Source organism: Paralichthys olivaceus, chromosome 13, assembly GCF_024713975.1.
Source record: "Paralichthys olivaceus isolate ysfri-2021 chromosome 13, ASM2471397v2, whole genome shotgun sequence".
Lineage (NCBI taxonomy): Eukaryota > Metazoa > Chordata > Actinopteri > Pleuronectiformes > Paralichthyidae > Paralichthys > Paralichthys olivaceus.
Genome location: NC_091105.1, coordinates 5149317 through 5175297, shown reverse-complemented (window position 1 = coordinate 5175297; position 25981 = coordinate 5149317). Strand labels below are relative to the sequence as shown.

The 25981-nt window shown below is 42.6% G+C and overlaps 1 protein-coding gene and 1 long non-coding RNA gene across 4 annotated transcripts; one reads left to right on the top strand and one right to left on the bottom strand.

Moving 5' to 3' along the window:
* The first annotated feature begins 120 nt into the window (after window positions 1-120).
* Window positions 121-25355, top strand: gramd1a (GRAM domain containing 1A). Of its 3 annotated transcripts, none has more exons than XM_069537810.1 (19): window positions 121-593; window positions 10308-10527; window positions 11446-11466; window positions 12414-12498; window positions 12656-12759; window positions 12968-13063; window positions 13389-13469; window positions 14121-14239; window positions 14689-14998; window positions 16298-16451; window positions 17052-17198; window positions 18379-18500; window positions 19003-19145; window positions 19912-20015; window positions 20235-20465; window positions 21079-21163; window positions 22561-22668; window positions 23056-23176; window positions 23341-25355. In XM_069537810.1, exons 1-19 carry the CDS (start codon window positions 478-480, stop codon window positions 23440-23442), a joined length of 2469 nt encoding a protein of 822 aa, XP_069393911.1. In that variant the 5' UTR covers window positions 121-477; the 3' UTR covers window positions 23443-25355. The 3 variants fall into 3 exon arrangements, with proteins under 3 accessions (XP_069393911.1, XP_019948739.1, XP_069393912.1); XM_020093180.2 differs by lacking the exon at window positions 121-593 and adding an exon at window positions 2869-3314; XM_069537811.1 differs by lacking the exon at window positions 121-593 and adding an exon at window positions 7612-7912.
* LOC138413585 (uncharacterized) lies at window positions 2177-3264 on the bottom strand. Its single transcript, XR_011245959.1, has 2 exons — window positions 3124-3264; window positions 2177-3043 (listed from the first exon to the last, which is right to left on the bottom strand). It is a non-coding gene; the product is annotated as an uncharacterized lncRNA (long non-coding RNA).
* Window positions 25356-25981: the final 626 nt, after the last annotated feature.

Here is a 25981-nt window from a genome sequence, read left to right as displayed (position 1 = left end):
GTTGAGTGTCTCGTTTCAGGTGATGTCGATAATAGCTTTTTCTTCGTGTAAAGTCCGCCCCCCCCCCCCCTCGCATCCTGTGTGAATGGTCCAACTGACTGACTTTGTCTCTTTACACTTATCTCACAAAAAAACGCATCGTCCGCTAACTTTAACCCAAGTTAGCGCGCTAGCCGCGTCAAGCTAACTCCGGGGCTTAGCTTTGAAACCAGTGTTTTATTCTCGGGGTGTTTTTAAAGTAGAACATGGAGGCGGCTCTTAGCTGGAAATGAAACCCTGTTAACCAGATAGTCGTCTTTTCCTTTTTTTTTGTTAGGTGGGGGGGCTGGTGTCAGGAAGGTGTGTGTGTGTGTGTGTGTGTGCGGGAGGGAGGGGGGGGGGACGCTAGCTAAAAACTCCGGTGCTTTTTGTCAGGGTTAGCCGGCTACAAGCTAACGGTTAGCCGCGGCCGGCAGATGAGTCTTCACGCGTGGGACAATGTTGATGTGTTCCTGCGAGAAAGTGGATTTTAACATCGCGCCTCGCAACGTCGCTCGGCTCGTTTTCGAGGCCGAGCAGGATCACAGGAGCGGGGGGATCTCATCCAATGGGAGGTAGGAGCTCCAGCCTCGGTCCTCCGGGCCGTGGAAGTTGTCCCGTGGGTTTTATTCATGGTTCTGTGGAGTTCAAGCTGCACGTCTGTACATTTAGTTCCGTGTGTTTCCTAAGTTACAATGAACAGCAGCAATGGTGAGTGATGAACTTTCTCTCGCAGGGTCAGCTGTTCCTCACTCTGTTGTTTTTCTTCTTCTGTAGTTTCCATTTCGTCTGATGTGACTTGTCGAGGTGTAGTGTTGTGTATTTGTAGCTGAACATAGTTTATAGCAACAAAAAAAAAAAAGTGAGACCAGGCTGTGAGTGGCCCCAAAGAGTGAAGGCAGCGCAAGAGATTATGGCAGATTACATTGGACAAACAAGTATGTGTCAAGATTGTTCTTGTTCAAACAGATCACAGTAAATGCAGTCAGACGTCTGTTCCTTGGAAGTGGTACAGAATGGAGACACACATAAGTGTACTTCTATTTTAGGGGAAGTATGCATTTGCATAATGTATTCCCTACCCCCCCCTAACCTAAACCATAACAACTAAATGTCAACTACCTCTAACCTTAACTCTAGAGCAAGTCTCAACCCTTAGCACCCCCTTTAAAAAGTGTTGACTGGACAAAATGTCCTCACTCAGTAAGGTTTACGTTCAAAGTGCTCCTAAACAACACAAGTACACACACACACACACACACACACACAGTATTGGGCAGCCATCCCTTTTAGTACTTTGCATGGATTTCCAGTCAATGTCGACAGCTTCACCAAAACCTTATCCTTGATCTTAACCCAATTTAAAGTTGTTACCCCAAAGCTTCAGAAATGAGCCTTTGCCTCATAAGGACCTGACTCTGGTCTCCATAAGGTGTCCTGGTCCTCACAAAGTCAGTATTTATGCTGGAAAAGGTCCTAAAGAATCCCAAAAACTATGAAGGACACATCTGTAGTATGTTGTAATGTAGTGATGACCTTGTTGGCATATAGTGCCAATTGGAGCTCTTTATGGACAATGCATTTTCAAAGGGGTGTGTTGTTTGTGTCTCCTACAGTGCCTGGTACTTGTGAATGTGTGAGATTGTGTTTTTGTTCTTTTCGGGCCAGATCATCTTGGAAACGCCAGCATTTAGATGGAACATTTGCTTTTTTTCCCCAGCAACCGATAAAGAATTTCCTTGCAACACACAGAGATGAATTTCCTCAGTGTGTCTGTTCTAGTCTGCTGATACACAAACACTTGTGTCATTCCAACGGTTACAATTTTGGCAATTTCTGAGTCACTTGAAGGGAGAAAACTTAAGTAACATCACTGAAAAAGCTATTTTAAAAAATTGGGCTGAAGAAATAAGATAATAAATGACTCCACCTGGAAAAAAGCTATTAATTTACTAACAGGAATAGTATTTCATTGCAAATCATCATCTTTGTCATATAATACCTCATATTCCCAGAATTGGCAGAGGAGAAAGTTTCAAAAACCAGACATAAATAACTTAGTCCTGTTATGGCTTGATTTCGCAGTAATGTTGAAGCATTAATATTTCATGAAAAAACACAAAGATTCAAATAAATTCAACACAAAGAGGCAGTTAGATACAGGTCAGCCTTTTTAAATGCAAAGTTTCTGCTCTTTTCACTCCTCAGGTAGCAACTTCCAGACACAGATCCGTCTTTGTCTGAAACTACAACTCTTGCAAAGATGAGCTTGATTTTATAAATTCAAGATTGAAGTCTGCCAAAGGAAGGAAAGGAATATTGAAGAGAAAGAGAAACATCGGAAAGTGCAGAGGAGGAAGGGGCGAGGCACATAAACTAAACATAGAAGAGGGACGACACAGCATTTTAGTTGCTCTTACCCAACATATGCACATGAGCGGATAACTGGAAATGGATTACCTGAAAGAGAAGGCCTGTCACATAATCCAACGGGGCCCCTCCTAGCTTCGTGCTGCACTGTTGACTGAAGAAACACCCAAACCACTGTCTTAATGGTTTTAACAATAATGGGGAAGGAAGAAAATTGAAGTTCACAAAAAATTTGTGGAAAGATGAATCATCCTGTTAATCTGGTTAGTGTTACTTAAGAAGTCAGAGCTGATTTGAATACAGGACGTACCTGACTTTTTTAACCACCCTGTTACTAAATTATATCAAAAGCAAGCATGACTGGAACTTCACAGTCGGTCATGGTTCAGGCTCAGCTCTAGATGCAACCAGCGTATGTCGGTGCCTTTTTAAAAAAAAATGTGTCTAAAAGAGAAAATGAATCAGTAGAAAGCTTTGAAGATGAGTATGTCCTCTCCTGTGGGACCAGAAGGTATCACTCTGGCTCAGCCCGTCCCTGTCCCAATGCTGACTGTCATGCCACCATCCTCAGATACAGAGTCCTGGTCTTGCTCACCAAGCCCCAGACTGTCACGCTTTGGCCGCCACAGTCGATCCCACCGCAGCAGGACCAGAACTAAGAAACGAAACGAGGATGAGCAAGGTTGCAGTCCGAAGCGGGGCAAAACGCCGAAAATTCAAATAGAGGACACTCACCAGCGAAGCCCCTCGCCTTCCCCCTCTGTGGCCACTCACATGGAAGGCGTTGACCAAGGTCAGGACAGCCCTTCACAGGACCTTCTCCTACCACCGTCGTGCTCATGGTCTCGTAGTCCATCTCCCTGCCGCCGCTCTCGTTGGTCTCTCAGGAGCCTGCTAAGCAGAGACTCTGACTGGGACAGCTGCAGGTTAGTGTGCTGGATTCATCCCAACCAACCAGCCAAAGATTAGAAACAGTATGATGAAAGAAGTAATATTTTTTATTCCCTTATGAGCAAAGGACCCAAACTAAAGCTTATTTTTCTATCCTTCATTCAGACTCTCTCTTTGAAGCTCACTTATCTTACAGCAGCACCAATACATATAGGGTTCAGCGACTCGGAACAGTGTGTCCACACTGTCAGCACTATGTTTGATTGTCTCATGGGTATTCAGTGCTTGTAGCTCTGTAAAACCTCAGCCAATTTGCATGCAGGCCTACAGAGACCAGATTTGGCTGCAATGACTTACTGGAATGAGTAGCCTCTCATTTGTGCTTGTTGGCTGGGAGTAAAATGGCCTTACATCTGACAGATTTACTCTTAGTCCACTTTCCTCAACTGCCACACAAGGTCAACTATTTTGGAACAGGACGTAGTTAATTAGCTATTGGCTAAAACTAGTGAGGACAGATTACACTGTTAAAGTCCAGATTAAGCGGAGTTGGTTCATGGGACACTCTGACGTTAGATAAATTAGTTGGCCTACGCTGAGGTGGTAGAATTTAAGTGATAAAGCAAGAAATGCTCTTGTGCAATAACCCTCCCCCCAATAATGTACATGATACATTTGACCTGGTAGTTCGAGGAGTAGCGTGAGCTGTCAGCATAGACAACCTCTTTAAATAAGCAAGACATCAACATTATGCAGACTGTAAACAAAGAAAGTGAGACCACTGTTGGAGCAGCAAGGAAAAACAGAGCTGGGTCAGTCACAAGGAGCTAGAGGCGGGGTTAATGCGCCATTTATCCTTCCTCTGGATCATGACATCACCCTCAGCCAATGAGAGTGGGCTCTCAGTCTGATGATGTCATGTGAGTCCAATCAGAGGAGGTTCAGGGCATCACTGCAGTGGGCTTTAGAGGGCGAGCAGAGGGTGATTCTCTTCTGTGCTCCATATGAACAGCTGTGCCCTTGTTGTTTTCATTTATACATAATTGTATTGATTGATATATTCGCTTTATGCAATGGGATTATGCATTTTCCACTATAAAGCTAATGCTTTGCTGTATATGTAATTTAATAAGTAAATGAAAGCCATAAAATAATTATATAATGCTATTCAAATATAGCGCTAAATCTCTTGTGTCCAATTCTGGGTTTTCTTTTCAAAATACAACTTCAAATGCAAAATTATACTTGACAGTTAACTGGGTTGGTTTTCTTTTTTCATAAGACAACTCACAACACACATGGCCAAATATTCAAAAAAGAAAAAAAGCACGAAACAAAATATGGAATTTGGAGCGTCAATGTTAATTCTAAGAAAGTGTGTGTGTAATTCCTAAGATGTTGTTATCAAATGCAACTGACAGAAAAAAAATAACTGAGGCTAGAAATTTTACAGTTTAACAATAAACTATAAATTGCAAGGAAACACATACAACCAAATATGTAGAACCTAATTTTAGAAAATACACAATTGACAATCAGTCAAGGTGTTTATGAAACATACATAAGAGGTACAAGAGGTACAAGAGGGAAATACAACACAAACCACAAGTAGTATAGTCTACAAAGCAAGCAGCACAAATAAAAGACAGAATAAAACACTCAAAATAATTAATTTTTATAGCGGACCTGGTTTGCCCCATTAACAAAAGTCAGCTTCCTCCTCAACACTGTCAAAAAGCTCCAGATAAGATATTAAATATGCAACCTTATCTCCTCTTTTAAATGAATTGCCTAAAGCCACCTTGTGTAACTTCTGTTTCCTTTTCAAGCGTTTCTTCAGTACTGGTCTTTCCAATGTCGCTGAGTCACAGAGCAGACAATTGATGTATTGGACATTCATTCTGAACCACAGCCCATCTAATCTTGGCTTTCGTCACATCAGTGTAAAGAGAGTTTTTGGACTCTATTGATACAGTCTATAATCATTTTTAACTTTGCCCTGATCATGCCTCAAGCAATGGAAGCTATTAAGACTCTGTAGACGGGCTGTTACACAGCAAATTACTGGTGTCTCAGTCCAGACTGTGGACACAACACACATTATACAGTAATCAAGGAGGATGCCAAAAGATTTTTAATGAAAAGTTAGAGTGATAGAACAAGTTAGAGCTGAAGCTTAAATGGTTTTCTTGCATGGGTCTTGAGTGGACTGCCAGTTTACACCTGAAGTGTTTGCGGCAAAGTATGAAAACTTCATAAAGTTCATAAAGGTCAGTAGCTGTGTTTGTGAGGAGCAAATTGATTCCTTTTTGTGTTGTCGAATGTCTATGTTGATTTGCTTTAGTTAAAGCTGCCTTTAGGGAGTACAACTGAAAGAGTACTTCTGCTTTACACTGGAACCTCATCCTATATCTTTTGGTGTACTTGTTAAATGGCCATAACAACATTCCACTTGTTGGCCTCTGATTTTTAAATATTGCTAATCTGTACGCTCTTGTCTTATGTTATGTCTTGGTTTTTTGTGTGTCTGTTTGCAGAGGACAGTATAAAGTGCAATTTGAAGAGTTTAAGAAATGTGTTGAAAAGACGTTCTGTCCGATATTACTTAAGACACTGTAGCACCTTTTTATTTTCAGGTTACCCTACAATTTAGATGTATTCACGGATAAACAAATGGAACCACATAATAATAAAAAAAAATCTCTTTTCATACCTTCACTGATTTGTTTTGTACTATGCATAGTGTTTATTTTTGGCTCTTTGGATTTTGCACCAAGCAGCAAACTCCTAAATAGCTCAGACTTCGATCTGTGCTCTCTTCTCCTCTCTTTGACATTTTCTCTTGGTGTATGAGTAGAAAATATACATCTTGTAGTACATATAAACCCTGTAGTGTAAAATGTACATCTTCTACTTTACCAGTTATTCTTTAAAGCTTCATTTTGTCTCTTTGCTCCATGCCCACTTGGCCCACGAAACCCAGACGTTATTGTGGGCTATTGGTGAACCTCAGAAAAGCAGATTACACAGAGGGAGGCAGAATGGTGGAGATGTGGGTTTGGCTCAGCCCAGCGTGGATTATGATGTGGACTCTAATCCAGAGGGATGGACAGAGAGATTGGGGGTTGAGGGATTGGGTGGGCTCTGGGCTTTGGCCAGGTGAATTCACTACTGCAGACATGGTCTCTGTAGCGTTGTAGTGAACTTGTGATAGCTGCATTACAATGGGAAAGGAATCTTGACAGCATGACACCCACCACCTTAATCTTATATTACTGTGAAGACATTCATGCTAAAATGAATTTAACAACAACCGCTTTATACGAGATGTTTTTTATGTGGGTTGGAAACAGACTTCGAGAGATCGTTTAATTATTGATATATCTGATGGTTATTATCCAGATTTTTATTTAGTCTCTATATGATCATGTTATTAAACTTAAATATGTTTGTATAAATAAAAAGTAAACATAAAAAGTACAACAAAATATATAAAATAGAACTAAAAAGTAAAATAAAAAAAGTAAAGTTTCTTTATTGTTCATTCTGTAAAATAAAAGTTTGTATATTGGCACATATCTGCAAACATCAGCCGCCACCAATAAGTTTGGGAAAGGCTCGTGTTTGCCAATGTTGCAAATGTATTAACGCGTGTACCGGATGTCGTCTTTTGTCTTGCTGGAAATACAGGATTGTCATAAATGAATTGGAGAATAAATAGAAGACTAATCTTGAAGCTTGTCAAATCTGCCAAAGAGGTTATGTATTTATCTGCGTATGTTAGTGAGCAGGATTACGTTAAAAACTACTGGATGGATTACCAGTAAATTTGGTGGAATGGTGTGGAATGGATCAGGGAAGAACATAAAACATTTTGGTGCGGATCAGAGGATGGGTGCCTCTGGAATTTCCTTTTTTTTCTCTCTCTGTAATATTGTGAGAGGTGTTTTTGAGAATGTTCATTTGGTGTGTGGAAGTAGGATTGAGAGAATTTAAATGTAGTTTCACTGGGAGACTGTTGGTGGAAGAATATGCACTTAACACTTTAGGGCCATTCCAGTTTGTGAGCATGTGTTTGCTCACCGGGCAGAAGCTGCGTGTAAAGCCAAGTTAAAATAAAACTTTCATCACAAAGATGACTGATAGTAAAAATATGTTTTAATCTCTAAATCTTCACCGATGCCTGCACCTCACTGTACACATGGAGCCGCCTCCACCTCCCCCCTCCTCCCTCCTGTTCCTCCTCCCACCAGCTCCCTTCTTGCAGAAAGGGATTACGGATGGACGCAGAGACGGCAGCCCGTCACCGGCTCCTGCTTTCGGCATAGGGAGCGGCGGTGTGTCCGGTACCTGGCTGCGAGGTGCTTGGGCGTCGGTCGCGATGGGAAATTAACAGCCGATCCTCCGGGGCGGTGGACGATGGTGGACGTTTCTAACCCTCAGATAAACGAAGGAAACAAGGCATAAGCGCGGACATCCAACCCCCTCCTCCTCCTCCTCCTGCGTTTTTAGCGTCTGGTTTGCTTTAGCTACACACACACACACTGGAGACACCGTTGCAATACTGATGCAAAATCGTATAAATTCTCGTCTGAAACAACCGTGAGCAGCAACCGCCTCATGACATGTTCGAGTAAGTGTGCGTCATGGATAGATAGCATCTGTTGTGCATGTGTTGTGCAGGGAATCAGTTTGTTGTGGTCAAATAACCAGAGAATCTTGTATGTATGGTGCATACATGCTCGATGCAAAACCTGCAGAGTGTGTCTTTGTGTGTCTGTTGCTGTGTGTGTGTGTGTGAGCTTGAGATTTGTTTATGTTCATCCTGTCTGTCCTCATTCGGTCACCCTGTCTGTCTACACCCCCTCACCCTCACCCCTCTGCCCCCTGTCATTGACCACATCGCCTTTGCACAATCAAGTGTCTTTTGAACCAGTTGCCTAATTTCCCCTTGACTGTTTTGACTTAGCTCTTGTGTGTTTGTGTCTGTCAAGATGTAGTGTTGGTTGGGTTGTGGGTAGCTGGTTGTGCTAGCTTCCCATTAGCCGATGAGAGGACAGTGTTTACCAGGTTGAACCACATCAACGAGAACTCCAGCGGGAGGTCTGTGTCGATCTGGAAATGCTGCCGCTCGGCCTTTTGCATCCGTGCTGCTGACGGATTGTAAACACACGCTGACACAGATTGACATCACTCAGTGTCCTGGTCACATTTAGTCGCACCGACTGACCGCACAGCCTATTTACAGCCTCCTCTCCCCTCATGGCAAGATGGCTTAATGCTGCGTGTCATCACGCCGCTGCTTTGATCAACACGGCCTCATTAGATAGAGTCATATTTCTTTGATTATTTTCTATAAAAGCAACTTGGTGAGATGAGGGGATGACGTCTCTCTAGCTACAGTGGTAATTTTGTCTGGTCCTTTCCTCTCCAGCTCCTGTCACTGACAACACCAAGCTGCACTCATTTCATTTTTCACTCCTCTACAAGAGAGGAACCAAGAAAACATTATTACAACATAGAATAAGATAACTGCCATGCACTATAGAAGACAATAGATCATTTTCAGTTATATGTACAGTACCGTGTGTAACTTTGGCCACAATCAAAACAATAACGTAAGCCCAAGTTTGATGATGTTCATGCAAATTGTTTTCTCCACCACCATTTCTTGTCACATAATCTTGAGTTACCTGGTCTCCCTGTGTGTTTGTGCTTTACTCAAAGAGATTTGCGAACTGTTTATTATAAATGATGTCTATTCCATTTACAAACAGTGGGGGGGGGGGAAGTGTTGGACTCTTGGTTTGGAGTCGTTATAAACTGCAGCCACATTTCATTCATAGTGAACGCTCGGGATAATGGAGCAGACAATGATAAATAGTTGCATGTATATGTTTGAAAGACGGAGGTAAACTTCTAAGATGATCGATGGTGAAGGTGACAGTTAATAAGCTGCAACCATGGAAACGGTGTGTTGTGGCATAAATACAGCCATTCTCACAAGCCACTGACCCCGAATGTGATGCTTTGGCAGCTGTAGGGTGACTCCAAAGAGGCATTACATCTGTGTATATAAATATATAAAACGACCAGGGCGGTGCTGGAGGTGTAACCTCTTCACACCTTTTCCTTGGACGTAGGTAAAGTTGTGCCTGAAATTCCTACGCTAGTATTTAAAATGTAAAATTTTGTTTAGTGTGTTTTTTTTCCCCATTTGCTTTTCAGTTTGTGCTAATAAGGACTGAGGAAAAGAAGAAAATAGTTGTTAGTACACAAGGGAAACGATTGTCACAGTTATTACAGATTACTTTTTTGTCAACTATTCATTTCACCTCTGTTTTGGCAGCATATATGTATAAAGAGGTAAATCCATAAGAAGACAAAGGAACATTTATGGTAAAGGATATGGAGGATTCAGATCAGTTCAATTTATTAGTATAAAAAAATTTAGTTTGGTCCAAGTCCTGTCAATTAACATTGAGGAGACAGGAATTATGAGGTTTACTGCTGCCAGCCATCATGTGGCTATTGAGATGCTTTGGCTCCATCTTTATTAACAGTTGTAAATGTAAGACCCAATATTGTCACTTTTGGGTCCTTTATGAATTTGTGGGGAAAAGGTCCTTAAAGTGCAACAATCATCTTTTTCCAATGTGACCTGTTTGTGTACCACAGTTTTCCCAAGTGATGTAAACAGTGAGTCCTTGGTTTTGTACTTAGCTTCCTTGATTGGACTGTCTGAAGACACATTACCAAACAGCGTTAAATACCCTCACTGCCACGCTCCATTAAAAATTAGTCTAGCTGATAACCCTGGCCTTACATAGCCTTTCTCTGGTCTCCACTAGTCAGTCTGAGATGATATGCTATTATCAAATAGGAAGTGCCTGCAGCCTTAAAAAAAGAACCAGAAAGAACATTTTTTAACGCTCGTCAGAGCAAAATTTAGCGTTTGATATATGAAACCATTTCTGCTGTACTCCCCTGAGGTAAATCTCACCGTGTCTTTTTTTTTTTTTCTACAGTACGGCCAGTAACTCTCCACGCAGCACCCCTGGTAGCTCCCCCTCCCTGCGGCGCAGGGTCCTTGGGGGTGGCAGGGCCAGTGAGAGCGAGGGAGGAGGTGAGAAGGGCACAGGTGGAGGAGGTGGAGGTTCTGATAGTCCCCTGCCCTCCATTCCCTCGGCCTCCTCCCTCACGTCTGCCTACCCGCTTGCTTCCCGCCACTTCAGCCGCAATGCCAAGGTAACTCGGAATATTCATTGCTCCTGAGAAAACGCTCTGCCTTTGTTCCAGTTACTACACAGGCTGATCGCTGTGTAATGTGTGTCAGCCAAAACCTCAAATCTCTTCTATGTGATCCCAGTGTCATTATCGTTCACTGGGATCATCACTAAATCAAACCTATTATTACATCAAGGCTATTTATCCTGCATTCTTGTCCTCATCCATGACTCAAATCCTTTTCATGATGACTTTGCAGAGTTTGAACAACACTATAAACAGTTGTGCATGAGTGAACGGATCTGGCAGAAGTTCATAATCACCTTAAATACCAAGTATATCTCCACTGTCACCAAGTCCTTGCTCATTGTGGGAACTGTTGGGCTTCTCTGTAATACTGTATGTAAGGTCTGGACCTCACTATACAAAGTGCCCTGAGATAATGCATTTTCTGATTTGGCGCAATACAAATAAGATAAAATTGAATTGGGGTTTCCAGTAAATTCTACCCTTTATTTAGTGGTTTACCTTCCATATTTGTCTTTTGTTGACAGTTTCTGTCAGCAGATTGCATTATAGGATGTTTACATTAGCATGTTTGTTGTAAGTTAATTAACCTGGATGTTGTATGTACCTGCTTTGTGTACTAAGGACTGTTCATTACAGCTGGTTAGTGACACGTATCTTTTTGAAATGGAGACGTGCTGATAGTTGACAGTGCTTGAAAAGAGCAAAACATCAAGGTTACATAAAACAGACTTGGCCTCTGGTCTGGACTTGACTGGCGTGAACACATGCTTTAAATATCACACTGTGCTGCTTTACCAGGGCATTGAACACTCATACCTTCAAAGATTAACTGGTGTAATCTTTTTTTTTATTCCTGCTGACAAATTTCTGCACTGTTCACTACTAAGTGTGCCATTCTTTTCTTCACAGAAAATGCAGAGCTGGTACAATGTAAGTAAATATTAACAGACCCTCGATACACATTTTCACTCCAGTTAACTTTAAAGGTGGAAGTAGTTGACAGAGTGTTTTGAGATTGTATGGACGTGTCTGCACCTTGCCATTAGATTTCAGTGCATATGCTGGCACCACAGAGTAGAGTCCTGCACCAGGTCTGATACCCGCAGGTGAAAGTTTTATTTTTATATATATATAAATTCACAGGCAAGGGTAAAAATGCAAGTCCAGCGTGTGAGAACAACTCTTTTTTCCATAGGAATCAGAAATTAAAACACAATATTTTTTCTATATCTAAATCAGCTTATATGAAGCCTAGTCAGACTCAAGGATTTGTTTTATTATGAAATGCTTTGACAGCACCTCTGACCCCTTCGCTTCCACTCAGATAACTGTCGCTACTGACAACAAATAAGCTAGAACATCAAAATGGATCACATTAGGACAAAAATATGCACTGGTGAATTTGTTCTTAGTGGCTCTGCTGCTTGTGAAATGTGCCACAAAGTATTAGCTTTTGACAGCAGCAAGCTCAGCACGTTGTCACTCATTGACAGCTGGAGGAGTGAGCGCAGGTGCTGTGGCAGTTCCCAGATACATTTCAGAAATCACCACTCTACCCCCCTAAACAGGAGGGCATTTGACTGACTGTGCATGTAGCATGTGTGTTTGGAGGGGTCGGGTTGTAAGTCACATGTTAACTGGTCCGGGATGGTCCAGATTTGACTCGTGAGATTCAACATTACCATCTACCCAATGCTTGTTGTAATGACAGTGGTGTCGTCATCATCAGCATCTCCTCTCCTCAAACACTGCAATGGTGAAGTACTCATCACTGCCGTTTAACTTTTTTTTTAGATAACCTAGCAGGTGACTGCTGTGTAGGCCTGTTGTGAATTTGAATTTGTGTTCTCCTTTCTTATTTCTGTTTTTCCCCTCAGGTTCTCAGTCCTACATACAAACAGCGGAACGAGGACTTTCGTAAACTCTTTAAGAAACTTCCTGACTCAGAGCGACTTATAGTGGGTGAGTGAAACAGAGAAGTGTCAAAGACCAGAAGATTAAAAGCTCACCGTCACCTCTCTCTCTGAAGTCGACCTCTTAAATTGTTGGAATGATTCCTGGCATAAGCGGTTGTGTCTCAGTCCCCTGACCCCTTGTCTTTCCCTGTGTCACTCCTCAGACTACTCTTGTGCTCTGCAGAAGGACATTCTGCTTCAGGGCCGCCTTTACCTGTCAGAGAATTGGCTCTGTTTCTACAGTAACATCTTCCGCTGGGAAACCACTGTAAGTCATGCACGCACTGTGTACACATTTGCACGTGCACGATCAAACACACGCCTGTTGTAACCAGGTTAATGTGACACCTGCAATCTGATAAGAAGTCTTTTTAAATGACTTGTTTGCAGATCAATATAGATACGCTCAGGCCCTTGGTGAGATAAGAGTGTCCGACACACTGACACACAGTAAATCCCTTTCCCGCTCTGTTCAGATCACTATCCTGCTGAAAGATGTGACCTCAATGACCAAGGAGAAGACTGCGAAGCTCATCCCAAACGCCATTCAGATCAGCACTGACAATGAGAAGGTCAGACTCCAGCACAAATAATACTGAGTCCTGTTTCACACATTTTCAAAGAAATAAAGACTCTGTTATGCATTAAGACACCGTTATTATAGTTCAAGTTTACGGCTTCTACAACGGCAGGAAAAGTGTTAGCTGTTGATCCTTTTCTTTGCTGTTGAAGCAGTTTAAAATCAACTGACTCAACAGTATCTCGTCTGACTGACAAAGCAAACATCCCGGCAGAGGGAAACCATTCGTCAAATTCACTGTCACATTTGTCTCCCTTCTTTTCTTCCTTCCTTCCTATCCTCCCGCCTTCCTGTCTCACTGGTATTTACCTCCTCAGCATTTCTTCACATCTTTTGGAGCAAGGGATCGCAGCTTCATGATGATTTTCCGTCTGTGGCAGAACGCACTCTTGGACAAGGTACAACCTCCTCTCCCACCCCCCCTGGTGGTTTGTGCTGCTGCCTGATGGGACATGGCTATTAGTTAATGTCTTAGAATAGACCTCAGTGTCAAGAAGCAGGAAAAGACCATAAACGCAGGCTCGGGAGAACAGTTTAAATCCCTGTTATTTGCTCAGTTTGAATACAGACATTTATTTGGACAGCGCTGGTGCAGAAACAGCAGATTAGAGTTAAAGCACATGGCAACAGATGGTGAGATGAAACTTTGCATGCAGTGGAAACATGACCTGACTTGGTCTTTGCATCAGTGTCATTGTTTCATCCGCAAAAGGTTGGGTTAAGCCTTGTTCACACTACACGACTTTTAGCCCAATTTTTTGGACTATCCGTGTGGTCAAATGTAGTTTGGAGATCAGACAGACTAGTCGTGGGTTTGTGCTGTTGAAAGATCGAGTAGTGTCAGTCAGTCAGTGGAGTAGTATGAACTCCCAACCACTGCAAGACTTTTGAAGTTGTGTAATGTGAACTTGGCTTAAGCCACACTGGCCAAACAGTTTCTACCAACTGTGTGTAGATGGAGATCTGTGGAGCTATAAGAATGAGCAAATGAGTCATTTAATTTGATCCTTATAAAGTATTTAATTAAAGGTTTGTGTTTGTTTTCACAGTCTTTATCCCCCAAAGAGCTGTGGCACATCGTTCACCAGTGTTACGGCACTGAGCTGGGACTCACGAGTGAAGACGACGACTATGTTTCCCCCACCGCCGAACACATGAACGGCCTACTGTGAGTGTTCACGTGTGAAAACATGGCTCTTTGCTTTGTTTTATTTCAGGGCCTTATATTTGTTATGCTTGTCATCTGACATCAACACACTTTTCACATAATACAATTGATCGTCTTCCAAAAAAAAAAAATCGCCATGCATGATTTCTTGTGCTGGGAGAACAACAGTGAACTCAAATTATAATTTTATTGTGGTTATTCAATGTTTAACATCCATTAAGTTTTTGCTGTCCTCCGAGGCAGCCCCCATTCTAGTTTAGATTGTAGATAAGCACATTTCCATGAGGGGCATTCACATTGTAGCGGGCACCCATCTTGAGTTTTTCATGTGAGCTCACATAATAATAGCATCAAGTATCTAACCACTAAACAAACTGCACCTTCCTTTCTCAGTCGAGTTAAATATCTCAGTTTAATTCAGTCTGACCTCCTCTCCCTTCGTTCTCCAGGCCAGGAGACGAGTCTGTGTCGGTCACAGATCTTCTAGACCTGAGCTCTGTGTCAGTTCCCTCAACGGGCAACTCTCCCCCTCCCCTGGTGCCCTGCGGTCCTGCCAGCCCTTCCTCTGCTACGAACCTCGGGAGCTCCTCTCTCACGTCCTCCGCCTCCTGCCTGCCCGTAGACGTGCCATCTGCATCTGCACGCAGACTCAGCTCCGACCCCATCGAACCCAGTCCGCCCAGCTCCCACAGCATGTTGCCATCCACCACGCCCACCAACACCTCTGCCTCAGCCCCGGTCTCTGCTGCTGCCTCCTTTGTGAGTGTTTCTCTTTGACGTCCACACATCCTTAGACATCAACGCTAGTGTAAATGTAAATAGTGTAAATGCTCAGTTTGATCACATGGGATTTTCTATTTACTTCATTATTTCATTTACACTAGTTTTGCAAGAGTAACAAAAATAACTTTGCACCACCTATTGTTAAGAATATTAAAAAACAGGTTTCAAGATGTCCTCCAGATATTTGCAGGCAGTTGTTTAGTTAGCATTTGCTTATTTTGCAGTGATGAGTCAGTTACGTAGAATCCACACAATACTATCAGCCGTAGACTCCTGGTGGTTCAGCTTCTTTCGATTAATTTTTTTGTGAATCGCTCAAAAGAAATCCGACATGTGTAGAGTAGATAATATCTATGAACTGGTGCAATTTCGGGCAGATACGAATAATAATAATGATCCATATATATCTGGTTTTAATGAATGTAAATGCACTATGGTGATAAAGTGGCTGTGCAGCCGTGGCATTCTCCAACTGACGCCACATTTTCCATCAGTTTTTACATGAAAATACTCAAAAACAAAATCTAAACCTACAACAAATATTTGTGCAGTCACTGATTGATCTGGTGGTTTCTGTGTTTGTGTAATGTCTGTGTGTTGGCATGTAAATAGTGGTGTCTGGCCAGATTCATGATGTACTTGCTAAACAAGTCTGATTTGTCTTCTGTAAAATATCCAAGCAGTGCTGCATAGTTGCCTTTTTAACATGACATGACTCCTCTAGAAGATTTGTGGCTTGATATAAATTTGAACTGTATTAGTAGTAGCACCTTTGTAACACAGCAGCAATGCGTAGATAGTGTCAGGTCATGCAATTTCAACACTAGATATCACAAACTTCTACACACTGTACCTTTAACTGTCATTTTTCCAATAAAGGCATAAAATGTCAAAAAGAATGAATTAAGTCAAAGCAGAATAACTTGAAGTAATAGATGACAAATGGGGTGAATGTGTATTAAGGCAAGAAATAGTCACATAGTGTGTAGTTGTTCTTGTTGGCCTCCGCCTGCCGAATCAATCTCAGTATGGACAGAGTGAGCTCAGGTCGAGCTACAGTGAATAATGGACTGCTGTGTAGACGGTGTGTCGGCTGCAGATTAATTGCACGGCTGCAGTGGTGTGTGTTCTCGGGCTGTATCAACACAAGGTCATCCAAGTTGAGCCCTTGTATGTCTAGTCATATGACAATGGGGTGATTTCTCCAAAAACCTTTCACTGACACTCCTCTCGTGCGCTGCTTTCTCCCCCCACCCCCAACCCTCTCTGTCTCAGAATCTAGAAGAGGGTGGAGACAGTCTGTCTGAGTCAGCCAATCACATTCTGCCCCCACCGTCCACCAGTCTGGGAAACCTCTCGTCACTGGACATCACCAACGATGAGGAGCTGCCCTCTGACCACAGCAACTCCTCTGACACGCATGAAGAGAGTGAGTGATTTTTTGGCATTGGTGCAGGTCACCAGACAATAAATTCAAAGTATTTAAGGTTTCTGGAATGAATCTGTTCTAACACTGTTGTTAAAGATTATTATTATTGCAAGTTCTTTTATTTCCTCCTGAGCTCTGTGAATGAATCTCTTTGCTTTCACTTCTTCTTCTTTCAACAGTGATCACAGGGAAAATGTTTCAATCATTAACATGGTGTGATTAACTGCTCTGTGGAGGTTTATGTCCTCGATATATATATATTCACATGATATACCCTAAAAATAACTTCTAAACTGCCAACATTAATATATTATTGCCTGACATTTGAATATAGAGTGAGCTTTCACCTATTCAGCAAAACATAAAGCAACGACTTGCTCCACTGCTGGAGTAAGTGTCAAATTAAACTCTAAAGCAAACATGTCAAAGTCCAGCTTTGTATTTAGAATCTACAACAATACAGGGATAAATGTTTAACTATGATTAAAAGAAAAAAAATATATATATATAGAGAGAGAGTGTATGACGACAACCAGAAAAAGAACCCAACATAAAATCTAAAGAAAAGTAAATGTTGTATATGCTGTTCTCGATGTGAAGGTGAGGTGGAGTCCTTCTGTGCTGACCTGAGCGGACGGCTGCACATCAACACTGTGGTCCGTATGAGTGTAGACAAGCTGCACGACCTGCTCTTCTCCGCTGACACACACTTCATCCAGCACCTCTTCTCTCAGAGACACTTCACTGGTAGGTAACACATACACACACACACACACACTGAAAGTCTGGACAATGTCTGAGTGAACCCATGTAAGCGAGTGGGAGTTGGTGATGACGTCTCTAACTTGCGAAGGATGCAAAACTGGAGGAACACAAATATCTCAGGATGAAAGAGAAGAGCCATTCACATAGAAGCTGAGGGAGAGCTTTAGGTGATGAGGGCCAACGTTGGTGTCAATATACTGTGAACAAAACCACATGATTACTGCAGTGGAATTTATACGTCATGTCCTGCCTCCGTCGTTCTTTGTCATGTGTGGACGACAAACTCGCAAAATGATGAGACCCAATTTTCCAGACTTGTGTGAAAACAGCTCTAGGTTAGCCGGGATGATAATGTACCGTTCCTACAGTTTCCTGAGTGTGACTTGTGTTTACTTGTCTCATAAACAGTGAGAGAGCGAGTTTTTCCTGTTGTGACCGTGACATCTGAAACGCAGAGTTTGTTGTTGGAGCTCACCGGACCATTGATGCTGCCGTTTGTTCTTTCATGATCTCTGTATCAAGCTAGAACTTCATTATTTGTTGGTTTTTTTAGATATCATGGGATAAAAAGATGTTTGGAACCTGTGATGGTTTCTACTTTTTAAGATTTAACTGTGGAGACATTTTCTTTGGTGATGTTTTACTTTTGGCCACTGGCTCCATCTGATAAATACAGAAACAAACTGAAGCCCACTGTATTGTTTCACTAATGAAAGTGCTGCACCAGCTCTTCATGCTGCGTTAACCACCATTTATCGTAGTTTTTTCATGCCCTCTCACTGTACATCTACATATTTTTAAATTGTAATTTGGATATTTGCACACATGCACTGTGTATTTTACATATTTCCTGTCATGAAGTTCATTTGGAGCTAGAGTTACTTTATTCCCCAGTTGGAGCCCCAGCCTGCCAGAGAAAATTGTGTCACTCTAATTGGGGAATTCTTTCTCTTTCTTTGAAGGAGCGTGGTTTGACCCTCTCTTTTTCTCTCCCCCCTCCTTCAACCCCTCCATCTCATGGTCTCTCTCCTCTTCTCATTCATTAAATTCTCATCCTCTCTTGTCCTTTTGCCCTCTCATTTTCACAAAATCTCTTCATGTCTTCTCTTTGGATTTGCCTATTTTCCCTGACTCTTTTCTTCTCTCTCCGTCTCTCTGACAGACCTGTCGGTGGGTGACTGGCAGCAGGACAGCAGCATTGGGAATACCAGCCGTGTGCTCAGCTACACCATTGCCCTCAACAACCCCCTCGGCCCCAAAACCGCCCCTGTGGTGGAAACGCAGGTCAGTCCTTGACAGGCAGCGGCTCTAATACAGGATATTAACACTGTGCTTATTCAGCCTGAACTGGAGGAGAACTTTTAATTTGTAACGATGACCTGTTAATCTTTTTAATTTGCTTTATATTGGTTTCAGTTTTAGGTCTATTTATGGGTCGACAGCTGGTTTCAGCTATTTTAGTTTAACACAACTACTATTTATACATATAAAACTGACTGCTTAACTGCTGTGACAAGGTCATTTAATGTTGTAGATAAAGAGGTAGTGTTTTTTTTTTCACAGTTAAACAGTAATGCAGTTTGTACTCGTTACGCCTGGGCCACGCTGTCTGTGTGAGCGGCTCATGTGCAACACAGAATGTCTTGCTTTTCATTTAGACCCGCTGCCTCAGGAGCACATTACAACGAACAGATGGAATGAGTTGATGCTTTTGTTCATATGAGAGGAAGCAAACAAGTTTACTCACCATTAACTTTCCACCTCCCACTTTTTCCCCGTCTTCCAGACATTGCATAAGAACAGTGTCCGAGGCGAGTGCTATGTGGTGGATTCGGAGGTCATCACCTCGGGCATCCCCTACCAGGACTACTTCTACACTGTCCACAGATACTGCCTCACCTCCATCAACAAGCACAAGAGTCGGCTCAGGTAGGGTTGTTGTTGTTGTTGTTGTCTTATCTCAGCTAATCCACCTGGATGGGTGGGTGGGACGGGACAGAAATAAACAGGACTCCAGGGAGAATACGCTGCCATGTTTCATCACCTGTTCACGTTTGACCCATGTGCTGTCAGGCTGTAGCAACATAAATGATGTAAACTTTAATTGACTGGCTCTGTCCTTTTACTCTGGGGACCAGAGACTCTCACTGGGGAGACAATCCCACGTGATCTTTCTCTAGCTTGCTCCCTCGCTGCTTTCCAAATACGTAAAGTCCGAGCACTACAACGCTACTGGTATTTTTTTCTCCATTGATAGATGTTTTTGCCAGAGTCACTGGCCAAATGAATTAAAAGAGTGGTGTTTAAATATTATGACCACAAATCTTGATGTCAGCGTTTCAACATCAAAGAGCAGGGACGTCTTTCTTAGCATTTTGCAGCAAAGTTCAACAACGAGAGGATGAAAATGGAACCAGTCATTTCTACACTGCAGCAGCCTCCATAGACCATTATGCAATGTGATTATAAGATATGTTTCATTAAGTGAGGGCTTTGACTGTCTCACACTGCTTTTACATGAGGTTATATCACTAGATGCCTTTATTTGGAAACCCTTTTTCCATTAATGCAATGTTATTATACGAATCCAAAAAGGAGAGAGTGGCGTCTCTTTCCGAAGAGACCGTCTTTGCGTAATTAAAGGCAGATCAACAAAATCCAAGGAAATGTGTGTGTTTGTTTTTCCTCCGGTCAGAGTTTCCACAGACATCTGCTACCGGAAGCAGCCGTGGAGCCTGGTGAAAGCACTGATTGAAAAGAACACCTGGAGCGGCACTGAGGAGTACTACAGACACATGGGTGAGTCACATGGCTCTCCTCTCCGAGCATATCTCTGTGTACACACACACATCCCCATGGAAACCAAAGTGTCCCTTTCAGGCACATTTTCCTTTTGTAAATAACTGAACAACAGTAAAGTTTGAATGTCAACACAGTCCATGTAGTTTTTAGCATTAATGTGTAACTGTGTGGTGGGTGCGTTTTAATTCCTCCATATGTCTCCTTTGCCCCATGCAGAAAGTGAGGTGTGCAAGCTGGAGACACTTCTGCAGTCTGAGGTTTCCGTGGTGACCACAGGCGAAGCAGTGGGTGCCGGTGTTGTCAAGACCCCCCCGGGCCTGCGCCGGCGCAAACGCACCGGCTTGCGGCGGCCAGGCGAGAGGGAGCGAGAGAGGGACGGAGGAGGATTGGGCCCTGGAGAACGAGGGGACAGAGGAATCGGAGAGGAGAGAGACAGGAGAGAAGCTGGTGAGTCAGTGAGGAAACAGTTAGAGGTGCTTTGGCTCAGTGCAGGAATTTCAAAACTTCCTCCATCACTGTCTGTCATGGAACCAAGAAGAGAGCTTGAATCTGTGCGATACTGCCCTCTCCTGGGTAACTACAGAAACAGGTGTTTATCTGAAGATCTGGAAAACATTAATTTGTGATTTACAAAGTATTAAAAACCTACGTAGTCTAATTTATGTCTTTAGTGTGAAATACACGTTAACATTAACAACAAAATGTTTTTTAATCTAAGAAAACCTGGGGGGGGGTCCTCTCCAGCAGCAAGTTTAATAAGTTATTTATTTATGTTACGTTTACCTGTTTTAATTATGTAACATTTATTGTACAGATAAATTCATATTTTTAAAAAAATTTTGTCTTTGGTATTTTCTGCAGTGTGACTGTGAAACAGTGATTCACATTTTACAGTGTATTAAGTATCCCTCCATTGTTATATTGAACTTCTGTGGATTTCTGAGGTCTAACTAAAAGTTTTAAGATCATATCCCTCCTCATGAAATATGTGCAAAACACATTTTTAGAATTATTTCAAATCCTGAATCTGCTATATAATTGTTTACCTTTTTTTTTTTAGGTTCTGAGTATATGAAGCTGGGTGAATGTTCGCGTGGTGGAGGTCAGAACAGTATTTCCACCATCCTGCTCATCGTCAGCTTCATGTAAGCTTGTGTGTGTGTTTGTGTTTGTGTGTGCGTGTTTGTGTGTGTGTGTGTGTGTGTGTGTGTGGGGGTCTCTGAGTCCATAAATAACTTGAGACTATGTGAACCAGCGCTCGGAGCTTCCCTCCTGGCTGTTTTTTAATTCAAGATCGTTTTCTGTTTCACTGATCATAAGAATGTTAGTTTTAGTCATTTCATGCACAATGAGTTACACAGACGAGCATTTCTGAATAGAGATTTTGTTGTGTTAGAAATAAAGTAAATCCGTATAGTCTACACATAGAAGCATATGTGTGTCTTTGCATGTGTTCCCCCTCTTTAGAAGCACAGTACCTCCTTTCCTATACAGTGGAGTTTACGGAGTTCCCACCCGATCAAATCACTGGTTTGATTGTGTAGCTTTAATTTGATCTTTCTGCTGTCTTGATTCTTTCTGCTGTCTTGATTCTTTCCATGTCTGAATGCTCCTTCATCCAGACATGCTGGATATAGATCTTCTGCATACTAACAGCCTCACAATGCCTCTCTTGCTATTTCTCTTCTTTTCCCCTCCTCTCTGCAATACTTCTTGTGCATAGGATCTGTATCAGGTTCGTATAAGAGGCTTTGATTTTACACCATTGGCTGCATAACTATGAACTGTATCATTTTCTAACAGGAAAAATCCACCATTCAAATTATAATAAGCGTTCAGATTGAATGTGATTTTATAGTTTTTGTAGTATTTGTAGTGCTGCTGCTGCAGTATTCAGTACCTCTGCCAAGGAGGTTGTTTGTTACTTGGCAGGATTACACAAAAATTACTGGACAGGTTTCTATGAAATGGTTTGTTGTGGGTCAGGAAAGAATCGATTCAGATCTGGATCAGATCCAGGATTTAACTTTTTTTCAATATTTGTAATGTTTTCTCAGAGAATTATTCATCCAACTCCAAACGATCAGAGCGCCAGGTGGGGTGGCGGCAGTTTAAAGTAGTTTAAAGTTCACTTGTCAGGATTTCTCCTGGTAAACGATCGTGTAGCTGTGAAATGCAGATTGTTCAGTGGAGGAAGACGTTTTTACCTTGTTGTTAAAATGGAGCTAACAGGGAAACGTCTAGATTCGAGTCAACATTCAGCCGCATAACGCAGCAAGTGTATCAGCATTCATTGTTTGTAACATTAATATTTGTGTTGAGTGGATTTCTCCTGTGACAAAATGACAGTATGTTATGATCGAGAGCTGCTTTGTGATAAATTGGACTTTGCATTTACAAACCTTAAATTATCTACATTTGCTTATTTGGTTGCCGTACTTTAAGCTTTTTGCTTTTTATTTCTCACTGACTGTGTTTCTGAGTATTTTCGTAGCACTTGGTAAATGTATAAATCTCTTTTCTCTGTCTGTGTCCCGATCAGTCTGGTGGTGCTGGTGGCTCTCAACATGCTGCTGTTCTACAAGCTGTACGCTCTGGAAAGAGCGGCTCATACACTGGAGACGTGGCACTCCTATTCTGTTGCTGACAGGTAAACACGCTGCATTATTTTCTATAGAAATATAGCACACTGTGTTATCTTCATCCCTCACCCAGTGGGATCGTAGTGTTAATTGGTGTTTGGTCTCAGGTTGAAGTTTTTCTCATGGGAGCTGAGGTATGAAACGTCCCTCAGAGTTTTAGTGCAGAGCAACAAAGTAAACCTTTGCCTTCTCATGGTTAAGTGCATAGAAATTACTATGATTAATATTTTCCACTGTGAATCACATAGATACTTGTAGGTGAAAGGTTTTTCTCCTAATGATAAACCCATAGAGATTTTTCACCAGACTCTACAGAGCACTTTTTTTTTTAATGACTCTGCTCCTGTCCCTTCCCCTCCACCTCTTTCCCCCTCCTCCTCCTCCTCCTCATCCAGTCCGTTGCCGCAGACGGCTGGAGAGTGGGCCCAGGTCCTGCAGCTCCAGAGGCAGTTTCACCAGGCTCAGCTCAGCAAGTGGCAGCAGATCCTGCAGTCGTCCGTCACACTTCTCGACCAGGTACGTGTGTGTTTTGTTTCAGTCTGTTTAGAGAAATTCTCGAGCGGACGGGCAGCGTGGCACAAACTGCTCATGCTCTCTCTGCATTATGTAATCCAGCATATCTGACTCTCTCTCACACCCCTCACACCCTCATCACCCCAACCCGTGTGTTTATCTCCCAGATGAAACAGTCTTTAGAAAAACTCCACCGTGGTATTGTGGTCCCAGAGGTGCATCAGGAGCCCCCATCTGACACGCTCACCGAGTCCCTGACTGAGGCCTGAGTCCTACCTCTTCTCCGACTGCCCCACCCCACCTCTAAATACACCCTGGCGGACCCTCTCCCCCTCTTTCCCACATTTCCAAATCGCAAAACCAGGTGTGGGACATGCGGGGGAGGAACTACCTTACCCACAACTCTCTTCGCCTGACTGACTTGAAATGGCAGCGGTTGCCCCACAGCCTCGACCAGTAACAACTTCAGTGAACTCTGTCGAACGAGGAAGATTTCAGGACCACAGCAATAACGTAACCTACAGCTGCAAGTCATCTGTACGTCATGTCTGGAAACAGGCCACTGGCTGGGCTGATTCAGACCATCCATCCACTCCTCGAGAATCATACACACATTTTAAACACGGCCAAACCCCGTCGTTTCAGAATGACTTGAACTGAGACCTCGTCCCCGATTTCAAGACTATCACAGACTCCAGTTTCTCTTCCGACCTGCAACATTTCATAGATTCAGCAGAAAAGGGATCAACGACTCTGGAAGGTGGGAGGTGTCCCTCCTAGTCCTGGGAACCGTCTGATGCCTTGTCCTCTGGTGAATGCCTGCTGATATAGAAGAAGAGGAGGGGAACGCCACCTGCTGTGAGGACACGAGGAACCAACGGGGGGAGGACAGAGAGCGCTGACAGGGAGCAGGACGCACCTCCCGTCAGAGGCCGTCAGTCTCGGGGGACGAGGAACATTTCTACACTTACGTTTTCACCCAGATGTTTTTAGATGTAGATCGCACATCTGGGGATGAATCCCAAACACTCCCACTCTTCCTGCTGTTTTATCGTTTTTGAAAATCAGCGTGTTGGCTCGTTTGTTAGGACCGTTACAGTATTTATTATTATTATTATTATTACCAATGACTTTTGATCTGAAGTCCTGTCCTGCTCTTAAGGAGTCACATGGGGGGGGGGGTCTTGTGCTCTGATTTGCTGTTACAGTGCGGACCAAGAGGAACTCAACACGATTAGTGGTCACAGCAATAATGACAATAGTGATTCTAGTACTTTTTGAATGTTTCAAAACAAAGTAGTATATAATAATTATTATAATAATGATGATGATGATGATGAAATGTGTGTGAATGTGTGTAGAAGCAGTGAACAAACCAAGAAAAGAAGATTTTGACATCACAGATGTGTGCGAGTATGCGAGTCCTCGATGTTACATCCTCGATCGTTTCTCTTTAGGTTTTCTTTTTGTATATATATCATTTTTGAGATTCCTCTTTCAGGTTTGGTCGTGAGCCAGACCTCAACAGTAGAGTATTTACTGTAGACTTGATCAGGTAGAAACTTCAAATGTCAGAACAGTCAGTGACGTGTTTGTCCAACCGGGTCGCACATTTCTGAAGAAGAGGACCAACAAGGACTTACATTGGCCCAGGTGAAGAAAAAGGGAATCTGATTTGCAGTATTGTTTCTTTTTGTGTGTGCGTGTGTGTGTTTGTTAGATTAATTTGACTCGTCCTCTCTTTTTATTGAATCCCTCTTTGTTTTCTATCTTTCATCCTGTCGTCTTTAGTTGTTTTTCTTTCTCCCACCCGTCTTTCTTTTTGCCTCTGACGTTGGAAACATCTCACCAGTCTGTACTCCCTTCGTTTTCTCCACCTCATCTCTTCCTCTCCTTTCCTCTGTGTGCTCACTCTTCTCCCCCCTTCACGCACTCATTCTCTCTCTCTCTCTTTCTCTGTGTCACTGAAACAAGTGGCTATGGAAGCATGTGGGCCCTGCTGTGCACGGCCGTCCGCGGATAACAAAAGGATGTACTATTTATTCGGGGGGGGGAACTGGCTTGAGGGGGAGAAAGAAAGAGAGACACAGCTGAGGAGTATGGGTGAGAACGTACTGTAAAGATGTGATTGTACAACAGGCCATGGAGAGAAATGAAAACTAAAACGTGCAACAAGTCCTCACTCGTCTTTGAGTCTGTGTGTTTCTTCACCTCGAACAGTGTTCGGGTCAAATGAGGCTAACTCGTCTGGAGTTGTGCCGCACGGCCGGTCGCTCTTATTATCACCAAAGCTGAGCTCCCCGCTCTCACCACAGGAAGCAAACGTGAAAAACATTCACTTGGATTCAAGAGTGACCTAAATCAAATGTCACGATGACCTTTTCATTTCCTCTGGAACACGTTAATCTTAAGAACGCCTCGAGAGAATAACCTTCACATTTAGAGCTTTTAGATTCATGGATTAACTGAGTAGATTTGGGAGGTCAAAGGTCAAACTAACTGCGGATTTTCTTTTCTTCAAATTTGGACCCGTTGTCACTCGGACTCTGATCAGCTGATAAGATTTCAGTGGTTAAATGTTAAAGGTCACAGTGATGTCATGACACTGAAAAATGTTTTTTTGTAATTCAACAGTTTCAGTCTCAGTAAATGTTTTGCGTCGTGAGACTCATCCAAAAATAACCTTTCGTCCATAGACGAACTCTGTTCAAGTTGATCCATGAGGTAAAACCACAAACTCCACGACTCCCTACCTCCGCACGTTCTGTTCTTTCTTGAGAGTTTAGAGAGTTTGTCATCTCATCCCAA

Excerpts from the sequence above, each read along its gene's own strand:
- gramd1a (XM_020093180.2), top strand. The coding sequence starts at position 2,869 with ATGAGTATGTCCTCTCCTGTGGGACCAGAAGGTATCACTCTGGCTCAG. Across the intron at positions 13,064-13,388 it reads TCAGCACTGACAATGAGAAG|CATTTCTTCACATCTTTTGG; the intron begins GTCAGACTCCAG and ends TTACCTCCTCAG. Across the intron at positions 21,164-22,560 it reads CTGCTCATCGTCAGCTTCAT|TCTGGTGGTGCTGGTGGCTC; the intron begins GTAAGCTTGTGT and ends TGTCCCGATCAG.